The 20,321-nt window shown below is 37.2% G+C and overlaps 1 protein-coding gene across 1 annotated transcript; it reads left to right on the top strand.

The window, feature by feature from the left end:
- Positions 1–8,396: 8,396 nt before the first annotated feature.
- PSMD3 (proteasome 26S subunit, non-ATPase 3) lies at positions 8,397–20,086 on the top strand. Its single transcript, XM_072414828.1, has 12 exons — positions 8,397–8,601; positions 10,704–10,894; positions 11,580–11,717; positions 12,277–12,413; positions 13,556–13,746; positions 14,335–14,438; positions 14,823–14,937; positions 15,351–15,470; positions 16,462–16,565; positions 17,746–17,901; positions 18,046–18,096; positions 19,106–20,086. The coding sequence occupies exons 1-12, from the start codon at positions 8,478–8,480 to the stop codon at positions 19,181–19,183; spliced, it is 1,509 nt and encodes a 502-aa protein (XP_072270929.1). The 5' UTR covers positions 8,397–8,477; the 3' UTR covers positions 19,184–20,086.
- Positions 20,087–20,321: the final 235 nt, after the last annotated feature.

Below are 20,321 nucleotides of genomic sequence, written 5' to 3'. Positions count from 1 at the left end.
CTGATCTATTTACATTTTCATCATACAATATGCTGTCTCTTGGCTTATAAATTACCTGCAAGCTCTAATTGGCGCACTTGGGGTGACATATATACCTTTTTCAATTTGGCTATCAGATCATTCACAGCCATTTAAATCCCTATGATTTGCTCATTTCAATCCATAATAAATCAAAGACTCATTCTGCCACCTAGTGGCCGATTACAAAAGAGTCACAATAGTAAATGATGTTTCTCCTAATAAATAAACTGCTGAATCTAGATTGAATTAGGGAATATTTTGGGATTCCACCAGAGGTTACTAGGGGTTCCCTGAGCAATGAAAAATATGTCACTCTCTGGTTAGTTTAACTGACACTAATGATCTTTTTGACTATCTGTAAGGGAGAAATTCTTCTCAAGGGCCAGTAATGTAGGATGCATTTCTCCCACTGATCACAACACTAATTAATTATGAATTGTGAATGTATTAATTATAACAGGAGTTCTCCAAGACATTAAAGTTATTTCAAAGGTTGATAAACACTGATTGAGACATAGAAATGCTATCTAGTCTTGCCTATTTCAATAAATCCTGTCCTACAAATGTTTTTAATTGTTTAACAACCTGAAAAGGATTATAGAAGGAAGCTGGGGTCAAGAGATTGAAGAAGCCTAGTGACCTTTTTGATTTTGGGCAAGCTAAATCATGAATATGAGAATTGCACTGAACCAGAGTTTACATGATAATGTTATGGAGTCAGCAACTAATGCTGTAATCTAATTAAAGTAAACATGCAACTCCTGAAAGATGTTTTAATAAAGATGTCTCCATCTTTCTAGAAGAAAAAAAATAATATAAAAAGATTGTGCTGGTAGGAAAGGTAATACATATGTATAATTGTAAAACTTTCATATCAACTGGTATGCATGCAAAGAAAATATCTAAATCTAGAGTCACTTTAGACTTTTTAACTTAATTCAGTAACATTTTATAAATCAATAGACTAACAAGCAATGTGTTATCAGAACTTTGTAGGTCAACTGCAGAGTATTTAGGTTTCTAGTATGTTTGGATAGGTTTGGGAAATGCTAATTTATAGAGAACCTGTCATGACTGGGTTTACACAAAGAATCAGAACATTCTGACTTTAATAACTTTAACTCTGCAGGCCTGCCTATAAAATATTCATGTTGGCCTTATTCAGCTTTACTTACTTTGAGTCTGACTCTTCAGCTTAAAGAGAACCAGCCATGAGTTGTTATGCAAAATCTGGAATACTCAGTACTAAAGTGAATCTATTTTATATATACACACACATATATATATATATATATATATACATACACACACACACACCTATTTATATATATATATATATATTTAAATAAATATTCCTATATATGTTTGTCAAGGGAGTTCTTGCACACATAACACCGAGGGAGCAGACTAAGTGAAGAGGAACTTTTCATCAAGGTGATTTTACGTTTATTCAAACTGACATTTCAGCGGAGTGCAGGCCCTCATCACTGGGAATACATATAGCTGCTATATTTAGTAAGTAACAGGCACAATCTTCCTTCAAGGACCTTCTACTCATGGGACAAATATCACCAATCAAATCTAACAACTAACATATATGCTTTTAAACCAGAGCATATACATTAAAAAGAACACTACTAGTGATCTTACATACATAAATGATAAAAAAAAAATCCGAAACCATTTTAGTTTAGTTTCCTATGTATACTTTGGGAGTGCTTTTTACTTTACACAAATATACATTAAAAGGATTGATATTAGGGGCTGCCACAAACAGTAAAGCTGCCAGGAATGTGTGAACCCGTTCATCAATATTATTAAAAAGGATTTATATAGCACCAACATATTACGTAGCGCTGTACATTAAATAGGGGTTGAAAATGACAGACAGATACAGACAGTGACACAGGAGGAGGAGAGGACCTTGCCCCAAAGGGCTTCCAATTTAGGAAGTAAGATAAAGAAGATTTAGATCACAGGAATTAAAAGTGATTTTAATGAGGACATATGCCATATCGTATGTCCCAGTCCTCTCATTTCAACTTTTGCTGAGTAGCATGGTCTATATGTAGTGTAGAAAAGAAAAATAAAACACTTAAAATGTGGAATACAAGTTAAATAATAGAAATAGTTAATAATACAACCATACAGTAAATATTCACAGACTCAAATTAACTTTTTTTTCATAAAAAAACAAATAAATATACATATATATATATATATATATATATATATATATATATATATAAATCACAAGGTGGTGCTAAAAGTACATACTAGGAAACAGTAATAAGCTCTTCTTGTTTATAATCCATCTATCATTTCAGATATATAGGAATATATGGGACTTCCATCTGCATATTGGTTCTGGGTCAGTGACTCAATGTATTGCAGCCAGAAGAGGGTCAGCATAACAGTGGAGCCATTGTCTGAAGGAGAGTTTAGCAATGCAGTCATCATATTTCTTTCATGACATGTTTCCTTTAAAGTGAACCTTTATTCCATTTTAATGTTTAAAAATTAACGTCCTGCCTAAAGAAGACATCATAAGATCAATATTCTTATATTTATTAGCCATTAAAGCCTCTTCGATACCCCTCAATGTTTTCGCTTCATTTTGTTGGCTAGGTTTGACAATTCTTGACTTCATGGCCATTGCCAATCTTTATGGCTCTGTTCCTATTTCATTTATGACTTTCTCATTGGACAGTAAATTCACAATTTAGCCTTGGAAAATAGTTCTCAGTAACAATGAAAAACTAAATTAGACAACAGGATTTAAAAAAAACTTATATATCACATCAGGGCTGGATTGTGTCTCTTCTGAGCCCTAGGACCTCCATTGGAACCTTTAAGCTGTCATTACTCCCACACAGCATAATACTGCACCCTTATAGGGCCATTTATTTATTACCTTATAACAGCTGACAGATAATGCCCTCCAAGGATAGATGAGAATTATTTAAACAAAATAAAAATATTGTGTTGATCACCTATATTCTAAATGCAGAGCCATCCTTGATGATTGAATAAGGATTGGAGCACTCATCTTCATGCCCTGCAGCTGGGCCAACCTACTTTTTTTGTTTCAATAAATTTAGTTATTACAAATAAAAAAAAATAACAAAAACAACTTCAAAATAATACATTCCATACATGACGACCTCCGACATTGATGGTTGCCCTTGATGGAGGATTGCAGTTTAGTGGGGAGTATAATATCCCCCCAGGGCCATCCACTTTTTACATGATAAATGCTGCCATTGCTCAAACTCAAGCAATTTTATCAAAGGGCTCCCACTCAAAAAACAGCTTGAGAAAGGACATTATGAAAGGAGCAGCCATTTTATTAGAACAGGGAAATGTTTATTGGTTTTAATCCTAAGTGAAATTATTGAGTGTATTGGTCTAAATCTATGGTTACAGTATTAGATCCTTCTACGTGTAAAGTGGATAGATTAGCTACAGTCAGTGGGCAAAGAAAATATATGAGATGCACTAGAAATTTGGCTTTGGGATGATTATGTAAGCTGCCATTGTTGAACTCATTGTAAAGTATACTAATTGACTAAATGTAAAGCTGATATTTGGGTGTCGGTAGATGCAATTACACATCTAAAGCAAGCGTGCAGATAACACAATTTCTGAACATAAAGGTCATAAAGGTAATAACTGTGAAAATCAGAACACCCACCTGGCAGATTGGATAATATAGAACCAGGTCACCAATGGGAGCTCTGTTTCGATCTGTTTAAAAAAAGTAGTTATCCACTTACAAGGCCCATCGTGTACTTATAACATAGTAACCAGACCGCCATTGTATGATGAAGCTCTACCCATTTCTGGTCAGCCTGATGGACATTTGAGATTACATAAAATGGGAAGAAGGTAGTGTTACATGTTACAATAATGGCCTTGCTCCAGCATGATCAATAAATGGTGGTTTTAATTCAAGTGTAACATTTAAAAGTGCATTCCAAATGTTCTCTTCACAATCCAATACACAGAGTGGTTTTTAATGTTGCAGGACATTAACACACAACACTACACAACAAAACAGTTCTGTAGACCAATGCTTACAAAATCCTGATATCTGCTGAATGTCTACCTGTTATCCTAACAATGTGCACATTGATAAAAAAAAAGGCTGGGAATCTTTATGTAGATCTGCGAGCAGAATAATATAATCAAGTACAACAATGAAATCCACAGTGCACCAACTCACAGTGATAAACTGGATTTGAGTTTATTGTGATCAGATTAGGTGACCAAATACTTTTAATACCATTCTGTTGGTATTACATTTTGTATATCATTTTTGTGTGTTGCTCTGTGTTATTAAATATGTATGTATGTATGATGTATTCAGGACACCTAGAATAAATTATCAGTCCCACTTCATTTTCAAAAGCATAAAAGCCAGCAAAAAATCAGATGATACAAAGAAAAAGAAAAAAAATAACAAAACCTATTATATGTCCATACAGATATTATGCATGTTGCTATTAAATAATTAGTGTGATAAGACATAGCAACCTGGTTCAAGGAATGTGAAATTCAGTTTCAGGATTGCAGGACATCACCATAATAATAATAAATACCATGCTTTTACAGTTAACTTATTTATACTCCTAATTTTTGGGATTTGTCATCCTGATCAGGGATTGGTCAGATCTTCTCTGGCATATAAATAAAAGGTGATTTCAAATCAAGGTTAGGACTTTAAAGTAAGAGATTTTCAAATTAGATGAATGATCCTTTCACTACTAACTCAACCTCAATCTCCATCATTGCATGGTAAAAATGATGAACTTGTATAAAGAATGTACTGTAGTTAAAATACTAAAATAATTGGGAAACTCATTTACTTACTAAGACTGGTATGGGCCATTTTGGGTTTAGTTGGGGAAGATGGTATGCATTACTCTAGGGCAGGGGTCCGCCAGATACAGCCTGGCCATTAGTTCGTTCTGGGCTAACGCCCCCTGGCCGATCCGGCCTAATGCTCCGGAGCCGCAGGTTGCCAGCCGGATCTGCCAGGGGGTGTTAGAAACTACCAGAGCCAGTTGTTGCTCCCTTATTTACCGCAGCCGGCATTGATATTCCGCCGCCGCGGTAAATAGGGAAAGCTCCCTGAAGGTAAATCTCTTTCCTCCGCAATGCATATAGAGGAGAGGGATTTCACTTCAGGGGGTGTTCCCCGGTGGTGGGTGAAGCCATTAGGGCTCAGAGTCCCGCCTAGTGTGCTCCCGCCCACCCTATAAATGGCCTAGTGGCCATAAAACTTTGCAGACCCCTGCTCAAGGGGCTCACACATTGGCTTTGGTTCCCTCCACAGTTGAAAGTAAAACCATTTCACTCCTGGTTATCCTCTGCATCCTCTGCATTCCCTTTAGCAATGCAGCAGGAGAAGTAGTTTCTTGGCATCCCCAGCACACACTCTTAGGCTGTGGCTCCATTTTGCCATTGGCTGCTAGGATTGTATAGCCATTCTAATCACATTCCCATTGCGTTTGGCAAGTACTGGTGCTGGTCAAGGGCCTTTATTGGTTTTCTATTAACCGCAATAAAATTATTTTTTCAGAAAAAGAAAATTAGGAAGGGAATGTTGACAAATAACTGGAGTTGTCTGGGCAGGAAGAAATAAGTCTTAAATGTGCTTGGACTTTTTTTCTTTAACATTTATATTACAGGAATGTTTTTTTGCTACAGTTTAAAGTCCTCAGTTTATAGTTTTGGTAACTCTAAAGAAGATCATACAGAGATTGTATGGTGTATGACCAGCATAACACACCAAAATACTGTAGGTATCCTTATTTTAAAAAAATGACAGTTATTTTCAGTTAAGTCCAATGGAATTTGAATTTGACATATAAGTAAAATTAGAATGCATTAGGCTAGTGTCAAAGGTTTGATAAGGCAGTTGAACAGTTCAGTTATAAGCAGTGCATATAGAAAAGATTTTCCATCCAAAAAAACATCCAATTGAATTCACTGGGTAAATGCATGTGGCAAAGCAAACTTATTCTTTAGTAAAAAAAATGAGTGTGGAGTAACAGAAAATATTAAAGAACAGATTATTCCTATTCTAGTATCTGGCTAAACACATTGTGAGTGTCAAGTTAGGTTCAGAATAAATATAGCCCCAACAGTAACTCAAATAAAAAATAATTTGTTTTGTTGTATATTTTATTTTTATTCAATTTAGTACTTTTAAAATAATAATATTAATACAAAAAAAGTGATTCAGTAAAAAGTATTTGCCTATGTTAAGTAAAGATGATAACGTTTACAAGATCTTCCCAGAAGGTTGTCATACTATAAGTATTAAACCTTGTTTATTGTACATTATTACATCTCCCAGCTTATTTAAACCAAATAAAATAGATAACACTCAATGGCTTCCCATAACAGGATCATTTACCTAAAAGTGCACTAGATGTCACTTTTGTGTTTATGTTCAAGTTTAAAATTCTTAGTAAAAAAAAACATACAAAATGTTTATAAATATAATAATAAAATAATAAATCATACTAAATACATTACTTGTATGCCAGCTCATCGAAAAACCTCAAGCTGACCCTTGAGTCAGGCCTCCTCCATCTCAATTCACATAGGTGAATAAAATGCCTGTAAAGGTTCAAAGATCACTATAATATATTAATATTATCATGTAATATTATTGTATTCCTGGTCACCATTTTGAAAGTAGAAAAAGAAAAACAGCAAAAGGTAAGTACCGTTGAATTGTTTGAGTGTAGAGAGAAAACAAAGCCATATTTGTTCTGGAAAAGGCAGGAAAAATTCCTGCAGAATAAGCCCCATATGGACTTCAGATACATGTTAAATCACTGTCACTGGAAACAATCTTTTGATTATTTCCAGTGACAGGAGAATTACCACAAAGCTCTGTTCTCTGGAGAGGGAAGGACAAGTGAGCAGGACTCTGCTGTGCTCTTCCCTATAGAAAAGAATCAGTCATTCATCAATCTGCCAGGGCAGATTGATGAATGACATGGAAGGATTGCTTCACATATGTTAGATTTCTCCAAGACAAGCACAAGTGTTCATCTCAGGTGACAATCATCTTATATGAGTACATAGCTATAGAATATGATACCAAACTGCTTGGTTTTACTGCCCCCACCCAAGATGTTAGCTGTAAACCCAACACCATAATCCTATTTTAGCAATAACCCGTGAAAGCAGAACTTTTATTTTAAAAAATATGAAACCTTTACTTTCACCCTCGATCCTTCTGCAATAAGATTCCATTCGGTCCCGCACCATCCCGGATTTCTTCTCCGGAGAAACCAGCAGGCATCACTGTCTTCTTTGAGGTTCGTCACCCAATCTTGCACTATGCAGGCACAAGATCAGGTGATGTTTGCCCCTGAAAATCTATTTTAAAAAATGTGCCAATCTCACTTTGCATACACTTTTTTTTTTTGGGGGGGGGCTACTGCACATGCCCAGGATCAAATGTGCGCAGGAGCAGCATAAAGCCTCTTGGGATATGTGTTAAAAAAATTAAAAATCCTTGTTTTTTCATAATATATAAAAGGGTTATCCAACTTTTTATATAATGTTAAAATGTTATGATAGGTCTGCTTTACAATGTTTAGAAGCCATGACATTTGCCTTGTTTTGTATTGTGTTATATTTGTTTTATAAGTGATTTATGATCCTTTAAGTCTATTTGGCCCTCCCTGTTATTATCTCGGACTAGAAGTCAATTGGACCCTTGTTCTGCAGGTAAAAAGGCCATAGGCGTGCTTGAGTAATTTAACCAACCACGTAATTTAACCAAGGATAGGGCTGGCACCACTCAGATGTGTTTTGCTATTTTGGTCATATTTTTATAGCAATGACAGATCATTTATGACAGATCTCTTATCATCTCTCGTCTGGACTACTGTAACCTACTCCTCTCTGGTATTCCACTAACCCCTTATTTTATTTTCAAAAGCCTTTTGGAAAATGTACAGCGCTGCGGAATATGTTGGCGCTATATAAATCCTGTTTATTAATAATAATAACTCTGAGGATTCCATTATCATCAATATGTGATGATCCTTCCACACAATATTGTAAAATAATAAAATATCCAATCATGATGGACATGTCACGTGTCTATATAATGATTTACATTGTGCAGTCAGACTTTTTTTTTTACAATCTGCTAGCTCTGCCTGGATTTGCCTTCTGCAGCCATTACGGCTGGGAACAAATGTTGTGACGTCATTCCGCAGCCAGGCAGCTCTCTTCATTCCGTGCAGCCTTCACAGCCCGCCTCACCTCCAGTGACTCAGCGGCGGCATCTATGTGCTCGACACTCTGCTATCCGGCCTGCGCGAATTTCCCGGCATCCTTCGCGCTGCGTTGGAGCCTGAGATTTGCTAGTCATTCCCGGACCGGAAGCGGAAACTTAGCTTTGCAGGCACCGGGTTGTAAGGATGAAGGAGGCTACGGCTAAACGACGAGAACCGGAGGATGTAGAGATGAAAGAAGAGGAGCCGGCTGCCGGCAGCACCACCGGGGAGACAGGAAAGAAAGAGCTGGACAGTGTCACCTTAGAGGGTATCTGTCCTGCCTTGTGTCTCTTATTGTTTGCCATTCTCTTGTCGCTGTCAGCGGCTTTCCCCTCATAATATATCTCTGTGTCTTGGCTTATGGTGGAACTACACGTCCTAGGAATACCTGCTGGGTCATGCTGGGACTTGTAGTTCCCCAGCACCACACTATGTAGTAGAGATAGATGTATTTGTATCAGGTTACATATAATACATCAACACTTGGGTCCTAAGATGAGCACTCATCCTGAATTATGATCGTAGTATGTGAATCGGTGAGATTCTAGGCGGATTTGCAGAATTTCCTCGCCATTAAAGAATCAGAATAGTTTAAAATAGTTTTACTGCTGTGACCCCTTGGGATTGCAAATCACAATTTTTAAAGTTACCACACCAGGACAAAGATCTATATTTAAAAAGGTAACGGGTTCAGTTATAGCGCAGAGCTGTCACCTCTCTCCAATATATTTGGAGCATTTCCTGGCCCGTTTATAAAATCCGAGCACAATTCAAATTAATCCCTGACTGCAGATTGTATAAAGTTGCAGAAAGCGCTCTGATTGGTGGGGAGGCTGGTCATATGACTATGACAGGTCACATGATTAGACTGTTATTCCCTATTATTATTAATAATTTATAAACAGGATTTATATAGCAGCAACATATCAGGCAGCGCTGTACAATAAATAGAGGTTGCAAATGACAGACAGATACAGACAGTGACCCAGATGGAGGGGAGGACCTGCCCCGAAGAGCTTACAAACTTATTAGGGCTTCAATTGTTTTAAAGTCTTCATGTAAACTAAATACTAAACACATCTGTAGATTACAATGATGAGCTTTTTAAAGCGGAAGTAAACCCAAAACAAAAAAATCACACTTACCAGATCAGTATCTCCGCTGGGAGGTTTCTTCCATCGGGTCCCGCGTCATCCCGGTATCTGTCTTCGGCCTGGCACAGAGGGAGCGCCAGGCGCTGACATCCATCTCCTCTCTTCTTCGATCTCGCACTGAACAGGCACGAGATCCGTTGATGTAGATTAGGGGGTAAAAATTACCGATTTCACTGGGCATGCGTGAGATCGGCAATTGTTTTTTCTCTGTTGATGAAAGGGCTCCTTCTGCGTATGCCCGAGATCAGGATGGGGTATCCCCAGGAGGGTTCTGCGCCCCCATTAGGTCTTTGGACTTAAAGGGGGTTGCTGCACCCTTTTTTTTTTTTTTTGCACTTAATAAAAAAAAAATTCTTTAAATAAAGGGGTTTTCTACCCTTTTATGTAAAGTAACAATTCTGACTTTAGGTAACCTTTAAGTAGCTGTATGGCCCTTAGATTTTCCCAGCCCTGAATTTGGGATTTTGTTAGATTTTGCCCCCCTCATATTTAGGAAACTTAACGAGCGATTGTATGATCTTAAAAGGGTCCTAACATTGCACAAATCACAATTGTGCAACAGTTTTCTCCCCTAACAACTAGACTAGTGTTTCCCAACCGGAGTTCCTCCTTAAGTTTCTAGGGGTTCCCTGAGCAAGGAGCAGTTTGTGTCTCACTTCAGTTTACAGTGTTCTCCCCGGCCCCTTTTAGCTGGGTGCACCACCCGAAAATCAAACAATAGTATCAGCCTACAAAATGAAAAACAACTTCTGTCTGCATTATTGGAGATTTTCTCTTCTCTTGGGGATGACTTATTTTACCAGGGAGGAACCTAAGAAATCTCTCTAGGGTAGCTCCAGTAAAATCTGACAAGGGTTTAATTCTCTTTGTGTCCTAACCACGCTGGGATAAAAATCCCCTAAATTGACACGTTATTAGAGAACATTAGGAGGAACCTTCATTATGATCTGATAAATCATCAACATCACAGAAAAGCGTAAGAATGTGGGGGATTTGGCATAGGTGGAGGCTGGGTGGTGGGTTGAACGGTGTGATATAAGGAAAAAACAGACTTTTCTGGCTGTGTAGTGAGGCAGAAGTTTGTAAAGCACAACAATAAACTGTTAAATAGTTTTTTTCTGTTTTATAGGGTTTGTATTTTAATATCAAGTAATAATGATAATATGTATTTATTTCCTACATTCCTGTTATGCTAACATTTGTTTATGCACTGCAGATATAAAGGAGCATGTGAAACAGATAGAAAAGGCGGTGTCCGGAAAGGAGCCCCGCTTTGTCCTTCGTGCACTGAGAGCCCTCCCATCTACATCCCGTCGTCTGAACCCCAATGTCCTGCACAAAGCTATTAATGGCTTTTTTACTTCCAACGCCACCACCCGTGACTGGCTGTTGAGCTTCTTGGAAGAGGTAAGAGTAGGTAGAGTCGGTCTGAACTTTTCATTATCCCTATGTTAGCACTCACCATCACAATTTTTATAGTATGCTGTACTTCCCAGTTTTAACACATAGGAAGGTTCTCTCCCTAAAGCTAACTATACACTATGTAGCCTTAGGGTACAAACTCTTTTAGATTTACCATCTGCAATGCAGTATAAAGACCTGTCTGATTTGGTTTGTAATAGGAATTTATAGTGTATGGCCAGCTTAAGAAATTATAGTTTCCACTGTTCATTGGGGGGGACACAATCATATTGATGGAGGCAGTGGCAGAATAGTCCATTCTGGCAGACATGGAGTTCAGGTGACATTTGGGTAACCAAGAGAGAAATGAATCACTCTCCTGTTCCGTTGAGATCTGGATAGGTGATTAGCATGGAGAGTCAGGTACTGTAGAGATGCATCAGTTACTCCTATCTGGTTCTGAACCGGAGTTTAGTGTAATAGCTGTTGTCACACTGTTTAATTCACATAGACTGAAGGGGTATTTTAGAGCTGACCTTTGCGTTATTTACAGTGTCTACAGTATATATTGCATTTTAATTAAATTTAAGGATAAAGTTTTATGCATTGTAAAACCAAATATTTGATGTGAAGTACACATTGTTCTTGTGGGTTTATTAACCACTCTCTTATTTCTCTTCTGATTTTGCAGATGATGGACACAGAGGGAGATTTGCAGTTCAGACCAAGAACTGGAAAGGCAGCCTCTGCACCTCTTCTCCCAGAAGTAGAAGCTTACCTGCAGCTCCTGTTGGTGATCTATCTAATGAACAGCAAGCATTATATAGAGGTGAGGGCAGTTTACTCTAGTTCTACTTTTTTCAGTACCTGAAGAGCCTTTTTTTTACACAAACACATGTAATTTGCTGCATATTCCTCCCTTTGGGGCTGGCTCACATGTATGCACTGCATTTTTGTGTGAAAGGCAAAAGGAAACTATATGGACCCATTTATACGTTATATGGATGTCTTCTGATGTTCCGTGACTTTTCATGTGGCACATAAATGGTTATTTTTGTTCTCAGTATATTGTACTAATTAAACACATATTGTTATTACAAATATATGTTAACTTGTGAACACAAGAATTTAGGCGTCTTGGGCCAATGTACATGCAATAACACTTATTCAAGGAGCTCTTCCCTATCATATATGACACATACTAGAGGTAAACCTTAACCTATACAGTTTTTGTAGTGTGAATAGTGGCTTCCCTATGAGATCTACATTAATGTGAACTTGTTTCTTTTACCTTAATGAGCACCTTACTGGTTTCCATTTAGATACAGTACCAATCTGAATTCTGCAGATTTTTGCTCACCTAAATATGTTGTTTTTGTTCCCTACAGGCCCAAAAGGTGTCAGATGACTTGATGCAGAAAATCAGCTCTCAGAATCGGCGAGCTCTGGATCTCGTAGTGGCAAAATGTTATTACTACCACTCTCGCAGCTATGAGTTTCTTAACAAGCTGGATGTTGTCAGAAGGTAAACAACAAACCAAGGCTGGAAAGCTGTGTTGGGCTATTGTTACAATCACTCAAGGATGGACTAATGCTGTTCAGGAAACTTTGTAACTATACCAAATCAGAAAATCTAATCAGTGTATTTATTAGGCTCTCTTCAATGAGCATGTGCAGGTTTTTAGTTGCTATCACTGCTTAGTTTGTTACTTGGGAAATTTAGTCATAGGATGCCCCCACTGGAATGCACCGTGGCACCTAATTACAGTTGGCAATGGCTAGCCGAATGCTCCCCTGTTTATTATATAACATATCACTGGAAAATCAACTGGGGTGCGAGAATCTCTCTTGTTGCAGCTGAGCGGGGAACAGAGATGCTGAGATATTTTACAACTGGAATCCAAGAGAGAAAAAAGAAGACAACAAGTGATTCAGCCAAATGTCTGATCAAAACTGTATTATATTATGGCTCGGTGGGCAGAGTAGTAAGGTGGGGACACTTTGGCCTGCATATACGCAGGTGGGAGAACAGGCAGACTGGGTTACTATATGAGCCTGCAGAGAGTATATCATATTACAGGAGTTTGATCCTGAAGCAAATTAAAGTACTACTTACACTGTTAGACTAGTTACAATAAAAAACACATTTAAAGCAGAACTGCAGCCACATTTTGTGCTGTTTAAGAGCTTAGTGTGATCACATAGTTCTGAGTTTTGTTTTGTTTTTAACCCTACTTTTAGAAAATATGCTAAGGTTTATCCATGTGCAGACATGTTTCTATTTATGGCATGATTGAGATGTGCAGTGTAAAACTCAGAGTTGTGGGTAAACAAAGGTCATTGTATCACTGATGATCACATGGGAACTCTTCTCCAGGGAATTGTTCCTCTAATGTTTGCTGTAATAGAATGTACCATTGGGCATTAGCTAGAGCAGTGCTGCATCTCAAAGAAGGAAGGAAAGCCACCTGAACATTTCCTGTACTTGGAAACATTGCAAAATTAAATGACTTGATTTTCCAAGTAGAGGAGTATCCGTGAACAGATTTTATATTTATTTTATGAAATTTAATGTAGAAAAAAGTTTTTTTTTTAGCATTCTGCTTCTATTTTACATTGTCATGGTGATATTAATATTTAGTGACAAACTAATATCTCATCTTACAGCTTCCTGCATGCCAGACTGCGCACAGCCACACTCAGGCATGATGCTGATGGACAGGCTACGCTGCTTAACCTGCTTCTTAGAAACTACTTGCATTACAACTTGTATGATCAGGCTGAAAAACTGGTGTCCAAGTCAGTATTTCCTGAGCAGGCAAACAACAATGAGTGGGCTCGCTATTTGTACTACACAGGTAAGCTGTGTTTTCTGTAATGACTTCGAAAAAGGTCTCTTGCTTCTCCTTTAGAGTGTGTGGTGCAACTATATGTTTTTTTCAAAATGTTGACATACTGCATATTGTGCTAAACTACGATTGTTTCATATAAAGAGGATAAATAGCATACATAAATAAATAACATGTGAGGTAGCATTTTGTTTTCTTCTTTTTTTTATTTAGCTATAGATGCCACTCCAGTCTTTCTTTTACCAGTTTCACATATTTCAGATAAGACCATAATTTGTAAAGGTTTAGGTTACCCACCCAACACTTATATAATACACATTGTCAGATGGGTTTGCCTGCTAATGTGCTTTAAATACACTGAGCCTATTAAGGTATCAAGATGTTGAGAGAATTGAATACATTTGTGAGTAACTGTAGATGCTGTAGATCTAACTGTAGATGTAAAAAAAATAAATTTTTTGATGCAGATGATGGGGCAGAATTTATTAGTAAGCAGTTATATCGGCATTGTTTTTTAAATATGGGATGTACATAACACCTTGTTTATTATACTATAAGATTTCTGATTTGATCATTTACTTTTATGTTTTCTTTCAGGTCGGATTAAGGCCATTCAGTTGGAATATTCAGAAGCCAGAAGGACTCTAACTAATGCTTTGAGGAAGGCCCCCCAACACACAGCGGTGGGCTTTAAACAAACTGTAAGACATGCTGCATGATTTTACAGATCCTTTTTTATAGGGCTCATAGCTTGTGAGGGAAAGGGAATCCCCTGTTAAATTTATCTAAAATGCCTTACTTGATTGTAGTTAACAATCTTTAAAAAAATCCAAAGGGAGAGGATATTTCATTGTGACACAGAAGTTGACGTACTATAGGAGTAGAGGGTGAATGCTAGTAAATAAACACAACTTCACTCAGTTTACGATCCCTCAATAATGCTCACACAAAGTGAAAATTTGCTTTACCGAGTCTTCGGTTCCTATTTCACTGAATTAACCTTTATGTGTGGCCTACACGTTCCCAGGCATTTTTTAATCTGTCTGGTTCTGTGCTGATTTTCTTCTTGTGTTTTTTCTTCTAAGGTCCACAAGCTTCTGATTGTTGTGGAACTGCTACTAGGAGAAATCCCAGATCGCCTACAGTTCAGACAGCATTCACTAAAGAGGTCTCTAATGCCTTATTTCCTCCTCACACAAGGTGAGCCTTTCATACCCTATTAAAACCACGTTACCTGAATAAAAATATTAAAAGCTATACAGTTAATTACATGGCTTATCTTGGCCTGCTGGTATCGCTCTTGGAATCCTGCTAATGGCAAGTTTTAATCTCTGGGAGGTAGTTGTTGCTGCATCATTTTATAGCATTTTCTCTATAGATTTCTTAAGGGATTAGCCTCTTAAGCACGCACTTTCTCACCAGATTAGTTCTAGTGTTCTGTGATGCACTTGCTTGACCTTAAGTATCTTAGCTATTTTCTAGTTCATCTAAGCAAACGTAGTATTTTTTTTTTTTTTTTTTATAGAACAAATTGGGCTTTATGTGCTTTAACACTGTGATCAATATGTATTGTGTATAAGATATGTATTATGTTCCATTGCTTTTTTTTTCAGCTGTCCGTACTGGCAATCTGTCCAAGTTTAATCAGGTTCTTGAGCAGTTTTGTGAGAAGTTCCAGGCAGATGGAACATACACACTTATCATCCGACTGAGGCATAATGTCATTAAGACAGGTGAGTTCATAGAAGCGGTTGGAAGGATTACTGATGTACAATCCTTCTATTCAGTTACAAGACTCTGTATAGAACTCTGGCAATGATAACATTTTAGTGTCATGTTAGGGATAGCTCTATTTATCATTTAGTGTTATTGCCGAGTAATACAATATATTTTTTTATGTTTCTTTTCTTATGTTCCTCTGGATGTGTTATATTGGTTGTTTTGATGCATTCAATGCAAAACCTGCTGTTGTCATAGGAAGGATAAAAAATATACTGTAGAGTATCTAGTAGATCTGACCTAAATACTAAAGAAAAGGTATTATAATATACACATACATATTACATGAATGAGCAATACAGAATTTAGTCATGTTTAGTATTCAATTTCTTAGCACAATTCCTTTCTGAATTGGTGATTTGCCAAGAAAACGAGTGATCATAATCTAGGACACATATCATCCAAAACAAACCTCCTATTTTGCTATTGTATCTGGTTTCCATTTACCACCAGCAACCCTGTAATTATCTTAAAAGTACTTACCTGTCCCATAGGCATCATGGGAGATCTTCTCTTGCTTAAAGAATGTCAGATATTTGTCCCCTAGTGCAGGATATCACTCATACCACCATTGCTACATTTTGTAGTTACTTAAAGGTTTGGAGGAGGAACTACAGAGCTGGGTTAGGGACATTTTATCGGCATCTTTTATTTTCCTCCTTGTTTATTTGGCAAAGATAGGGCTTTCTTTTGGTAGAATATCTGAATATATGTTTGTTTGATGTCTGGAAAATAATAAAATGCCAAACTTGAACAATAAAAATACTCCAAATTTAGGGGTTACTTTAGTAAAAATTAAGAGATGAAGATCAGAATGAAAGTTGTTGCTCACGCTCATGTTTGAGAATAAATCCTAAAATATGATTGGTTACTATGGACAAACCATAATAATTTCATATTCTAAGCACACATTGATGTATTTAATCACTGTTTTGTTTTGTTTAGGTGTACGTATGATCAGCCTGTCATATTCTAGAATCTCGCTGCCTGATATTGCCCAGAAGCTACAACTTGATAGTCCTGAAGATGCTGAATTCATAGTAGCTAAGGTACTTGAAAAGCCTGACTCTGTTCTTAATGGATAGATGGTAAACGTTGTCAGGTTTACATTTTTAGGAAGTAAAATAAAGGTGTATGGCACTGAATCTTATAAATCAGATGACAATATTGTGTAGATTCATCATTCACTATCAGGGCATGGTACTGTTGAACAAAGTGTGTATTAGACTGAAATTGAAGGGATACGCAGTAGTTTCAAAAAAAGGATGCAAGAAAGCTTGAGTTTTGTTGGCAATAATCATTTATAATAATATACAAAATGTTCATACAATTCTTTTTAGATAAACCTAATTACAAAAAGTGGTGCAAAGAGTTGTCCCTATTAAGTATTCATAGGGAAAAAGCAACCAATAAACTAACACAAAATTGATCCCCAGATATATGTAGGCAGGGAGTGGTCACATAGCATTTGAAATTCCCAACGCGTTCCGCCTGGTGGCTTCTTCAGGGGATAATTGAGTACGTTAGTGGTTGATGACCGCCCAGAATATGTCATAATATAGACAAGAGTTCCAGTAGGTTGAAGAGGGATCCAAAAGGCTGGTCATGATGATGCATCTAAAGAGTTTCCTAACAGTTCTGATTCTTGCCCTAATGAGAATAGGGCAATCGATGTCTTTATTGGGATGAGTACATTGGTCCAAAACAGCAACTGTTCCAACAGCAAGATCACACAACTAAGTTTACCTTAGGGAGTGTCGATTTTCATAAAATTTATCTTCCTGTTTGCGGTCTTCTGTTGATTATTAAATACTGTTGAAATTGTAGAGATCATTAGGAGTGATAGGTATCTGGCCGGTCAAGCCCAGGATTAACTCATTTGTATCTCTTCTGCCAAAAAACTTTATCAATTTTTACCTTTGTAATTACTGATTTCAGCACAGGCACAGTGTACATTTATTCCCATTCCCATCATTCTTATGGTTAAAACTCCAAAATGGTTTTAGCAATAAATTTAAAAAGCAGATGATTGTTGAATTGCTGCTTTGCGTTACACTTTTTAATACATTGCCCTAGCTTTAGCATATTATAAAACTTATAACTCTATTGCTTTTACAAAATATTACCTTTGTCTGTTTTACTGGTGGCACTATTGGCATTGGTAGCGTGGCCAGGCAAGCAGTACAACTTTCTTACATCTTTGTATCATCATCATTTTGTTTAATCCAGGCAATCCGTGATGGAGTCATTGAAGCCAGTATTAATCATGAAAAGGGTTATGTCCAATCCAAGGAGATGACTGACATTTACTCTACACGAGAGCCCCAGCTGGCTTTCCACCAACGCATTTCCTTCTGTTTAGACATTCACAATATGTCTGTCAAGGTAAGGAGGCCATTGAAGAAAACTGAAAAAACTGATCAGAATGACACCCTTACTTTAAACTGATGCATACTAAAGGAAATAATTCAATATTTGACATGTGTTTCTTTTATAGACTTAAGACTGTTCTCTTTTTCTTGCTCTTAGGCTATGCGATTCCCTCCCAAGTCTTACAACAAAGATTTGGAGTCTGCAGAGGTAAGAACACATGAAATGGCTTCCATTTTCAAATTTTTAGGGTTTTGGGTGTGCATGTCGATCACTAACAGGGGGGCGGGACTTGGGAAGATGCTATCATGTAGGAGTGCCAAGGCTTTTCTTTGCTGGGTAACAATGGTGTATAAGGGTTTGTTATGAGGCTTCCAGTGCAGTGTAGTCCTGCTGTAGCAGTGTTTAGAAAAGCATGTCAAAGCTGTAACAAAAAGAATATATATATATATATATATATATATATTCTTTTGGTTACAGCTTTGACATGCTTTTCTAAACACTGCTAAACATATCTTTCTAAACATATTCTTTTATAATATATTATATATATATATGTCCTGTGTCACATCATGGATAAACATTAGTGTCCCAGTGCCACTGGCAACCATGCACAGCCAAGCCATCAAACTGCCTCCGCCATGTTTTACAGATGATGTGGTATGCTTTGGTTAATGAGCTGTTCCATGCCTTCTCCATACTTTTTTCTTGCCATTATTCTGGTAAAGGTTGATTTTTTTTTTTCCAGAACTATGCTGGCTTTTTTTAGATGTTTTTGAGCAAAGTCCAATCTAGCCTTTCTATTCTTGAGGCTTATGAGTGGCTTGCACCTTGCAGTGCTCCTCTGTATTTACTTTATAGCCTTTGAGTCAATTGTCCAATTACTTTTGGGCCCCTGAAATGAAAGTGATTGTGTAAAAAAAAAACGCTTTAGTTCTTCACATTTTTATGCAATCTTTTTGTTAAACCCACTGAATTAAAGCTGAAAGTCTGCAGGTCAACTGCATCTGAGTTGTTTCATTTAAAATTATTTGTGGTAATGTGGTAACAGAACCAAAATTAGAAAAAAGTTCTCTGTCCAAATATTTATGCACCCAACTGTCTAATTTATTGAACTGTAGCTGGCCTTGTTAATTTTTGCTTGCTGGCTTTTCTTTGCGAATCCTTCATGATGCTATGCTTCCTGTACTTATCTGAACAATTGTTACTTTTCCCTTAGGAGCGGCGTGAACGAGAGCAGCAGGATTTAGAATTTGCTAAAGAAATGGCCGAAGATGATGATGATGGCTTCCCATGACCTTGACTCTGCCCAGCCCCACTTTATGTTCTGTTTATATTAGGGTTTATTTTTTTTTGGTTTTGGTTTCAAGTCCTTCCTGGTACACCCCTTCCTCCTCTCCCCTTCACATTGGCCATTTTATAAACAGTCACAAGCATACATCCGTTCACCGGAGAACTGGAAGGTTTCTCAAGCAGGCTTTGAATTGATGGACCACATTATGGTGTATTTATAAACTCTTCTTAATGGGCACCCCTTCTACTGTGCCTATCATTCTAGATTTATTTTCTTTGTCTCTACCTTTCAGATTGTCCACACTGATGTCATTTTCCTATGTGTTACTCTATGCACCACTCAAGGATAACCAGCAGCCCTCCATTTATCTAGGAACATCCAACTGTCTGTGCACACCTTGCCTAGATGTTCGCATTGAAAGTTTTGCAAGGGGTGGAGGGCCATTGGTTTACCAATCTGTGGTTAAAACCAGTGTTTTTTTGTTTTTCTTTACTCCAGTACCCTCGACAATCATGTTTTCAGGGTTTTGTTAGCCTCACACAGGTGCTTTAAACTGTATGGCTGATCTGGCACTTACTACAGCCGTACTCACTGTGGGAAATTCTACAAACATGACCTGTGTGAGAGGGTACTGCAGAATTGGAGCCGAGAACCACTGTTCTACAATAGGTTACATAAAATATGGCCTAATCGGTTATGCATTTTCTGCCAATAGTTTTATTACTTGCGCTTCAGCTGTTTGATCAGTAAAGAAGTGTAATATCTAATGACCGGGAGTCATAACGTTCCATATAAGATCTTGTACATCTGATTATTTTTTATGTTACTGATCAAGACTTAAGGTTATGACATGCATCAAGTTTTGTTCGGCTCTTTAGTAACTCATTAAAGGCTGTTTGTAACCAATTTTTTGTTGTGTGTCTTTTTGTGGATGGTCTTTTGCCACACCTCAGCATTAGATAATAAAGGTTTTCCTCATAAGGACAGCATTAATATTTTTATCCCTATTATGTTGAAGGCTTCAGGGAACATTGGGCTAGATCTAAAAATTCTAGTTGCCTAACAAAACCTCAACAGTTTTATTATCTGATTGATCATTTCAAAAATACTGGTTAATCCTGTGAAAAATCTTATGAGTTGT

Source organism: Pyxicephalus adspersus, chromosome 6, assembly GCF_032062135.1.
Source record: "Pyxicephalus adspersus chromosome 6, UCB_Pads_2.0, whole genome shotgun sequence".
NCBI lineage: Eukaryota > Metazoa > Chordata > Amphibia > Anura > Pyxicephalidae > Pyxicephalus > Pyxicephalus adspersus.
This window is presented reverse-complemented; position numbering and strand designations above follow the sequence as displayed.

Coding starts and splice junctions, on each gene's coding strand:
- PSMD3 (XM_072414828.1), top strand. CDS start 8,478: ATGAAGGAGGCTACGGCTAAACGACGAGAACCGGAGGATGTAGAGATG. Junction 12,414..13,555: donor AAGCTGGATGTTGTCAGAAG/GTAAACAACAAA, acceptor CTCATCTTACAG/CTTCCTGCATGCCAGACTGC. Junction 14,439..14,822: donor CGGTGGGCTTTAAACAAACT/GTAAGACATGCT, acceptor TTTTCTTCTAAG/GTCCACAAGCTTCTGATTGT.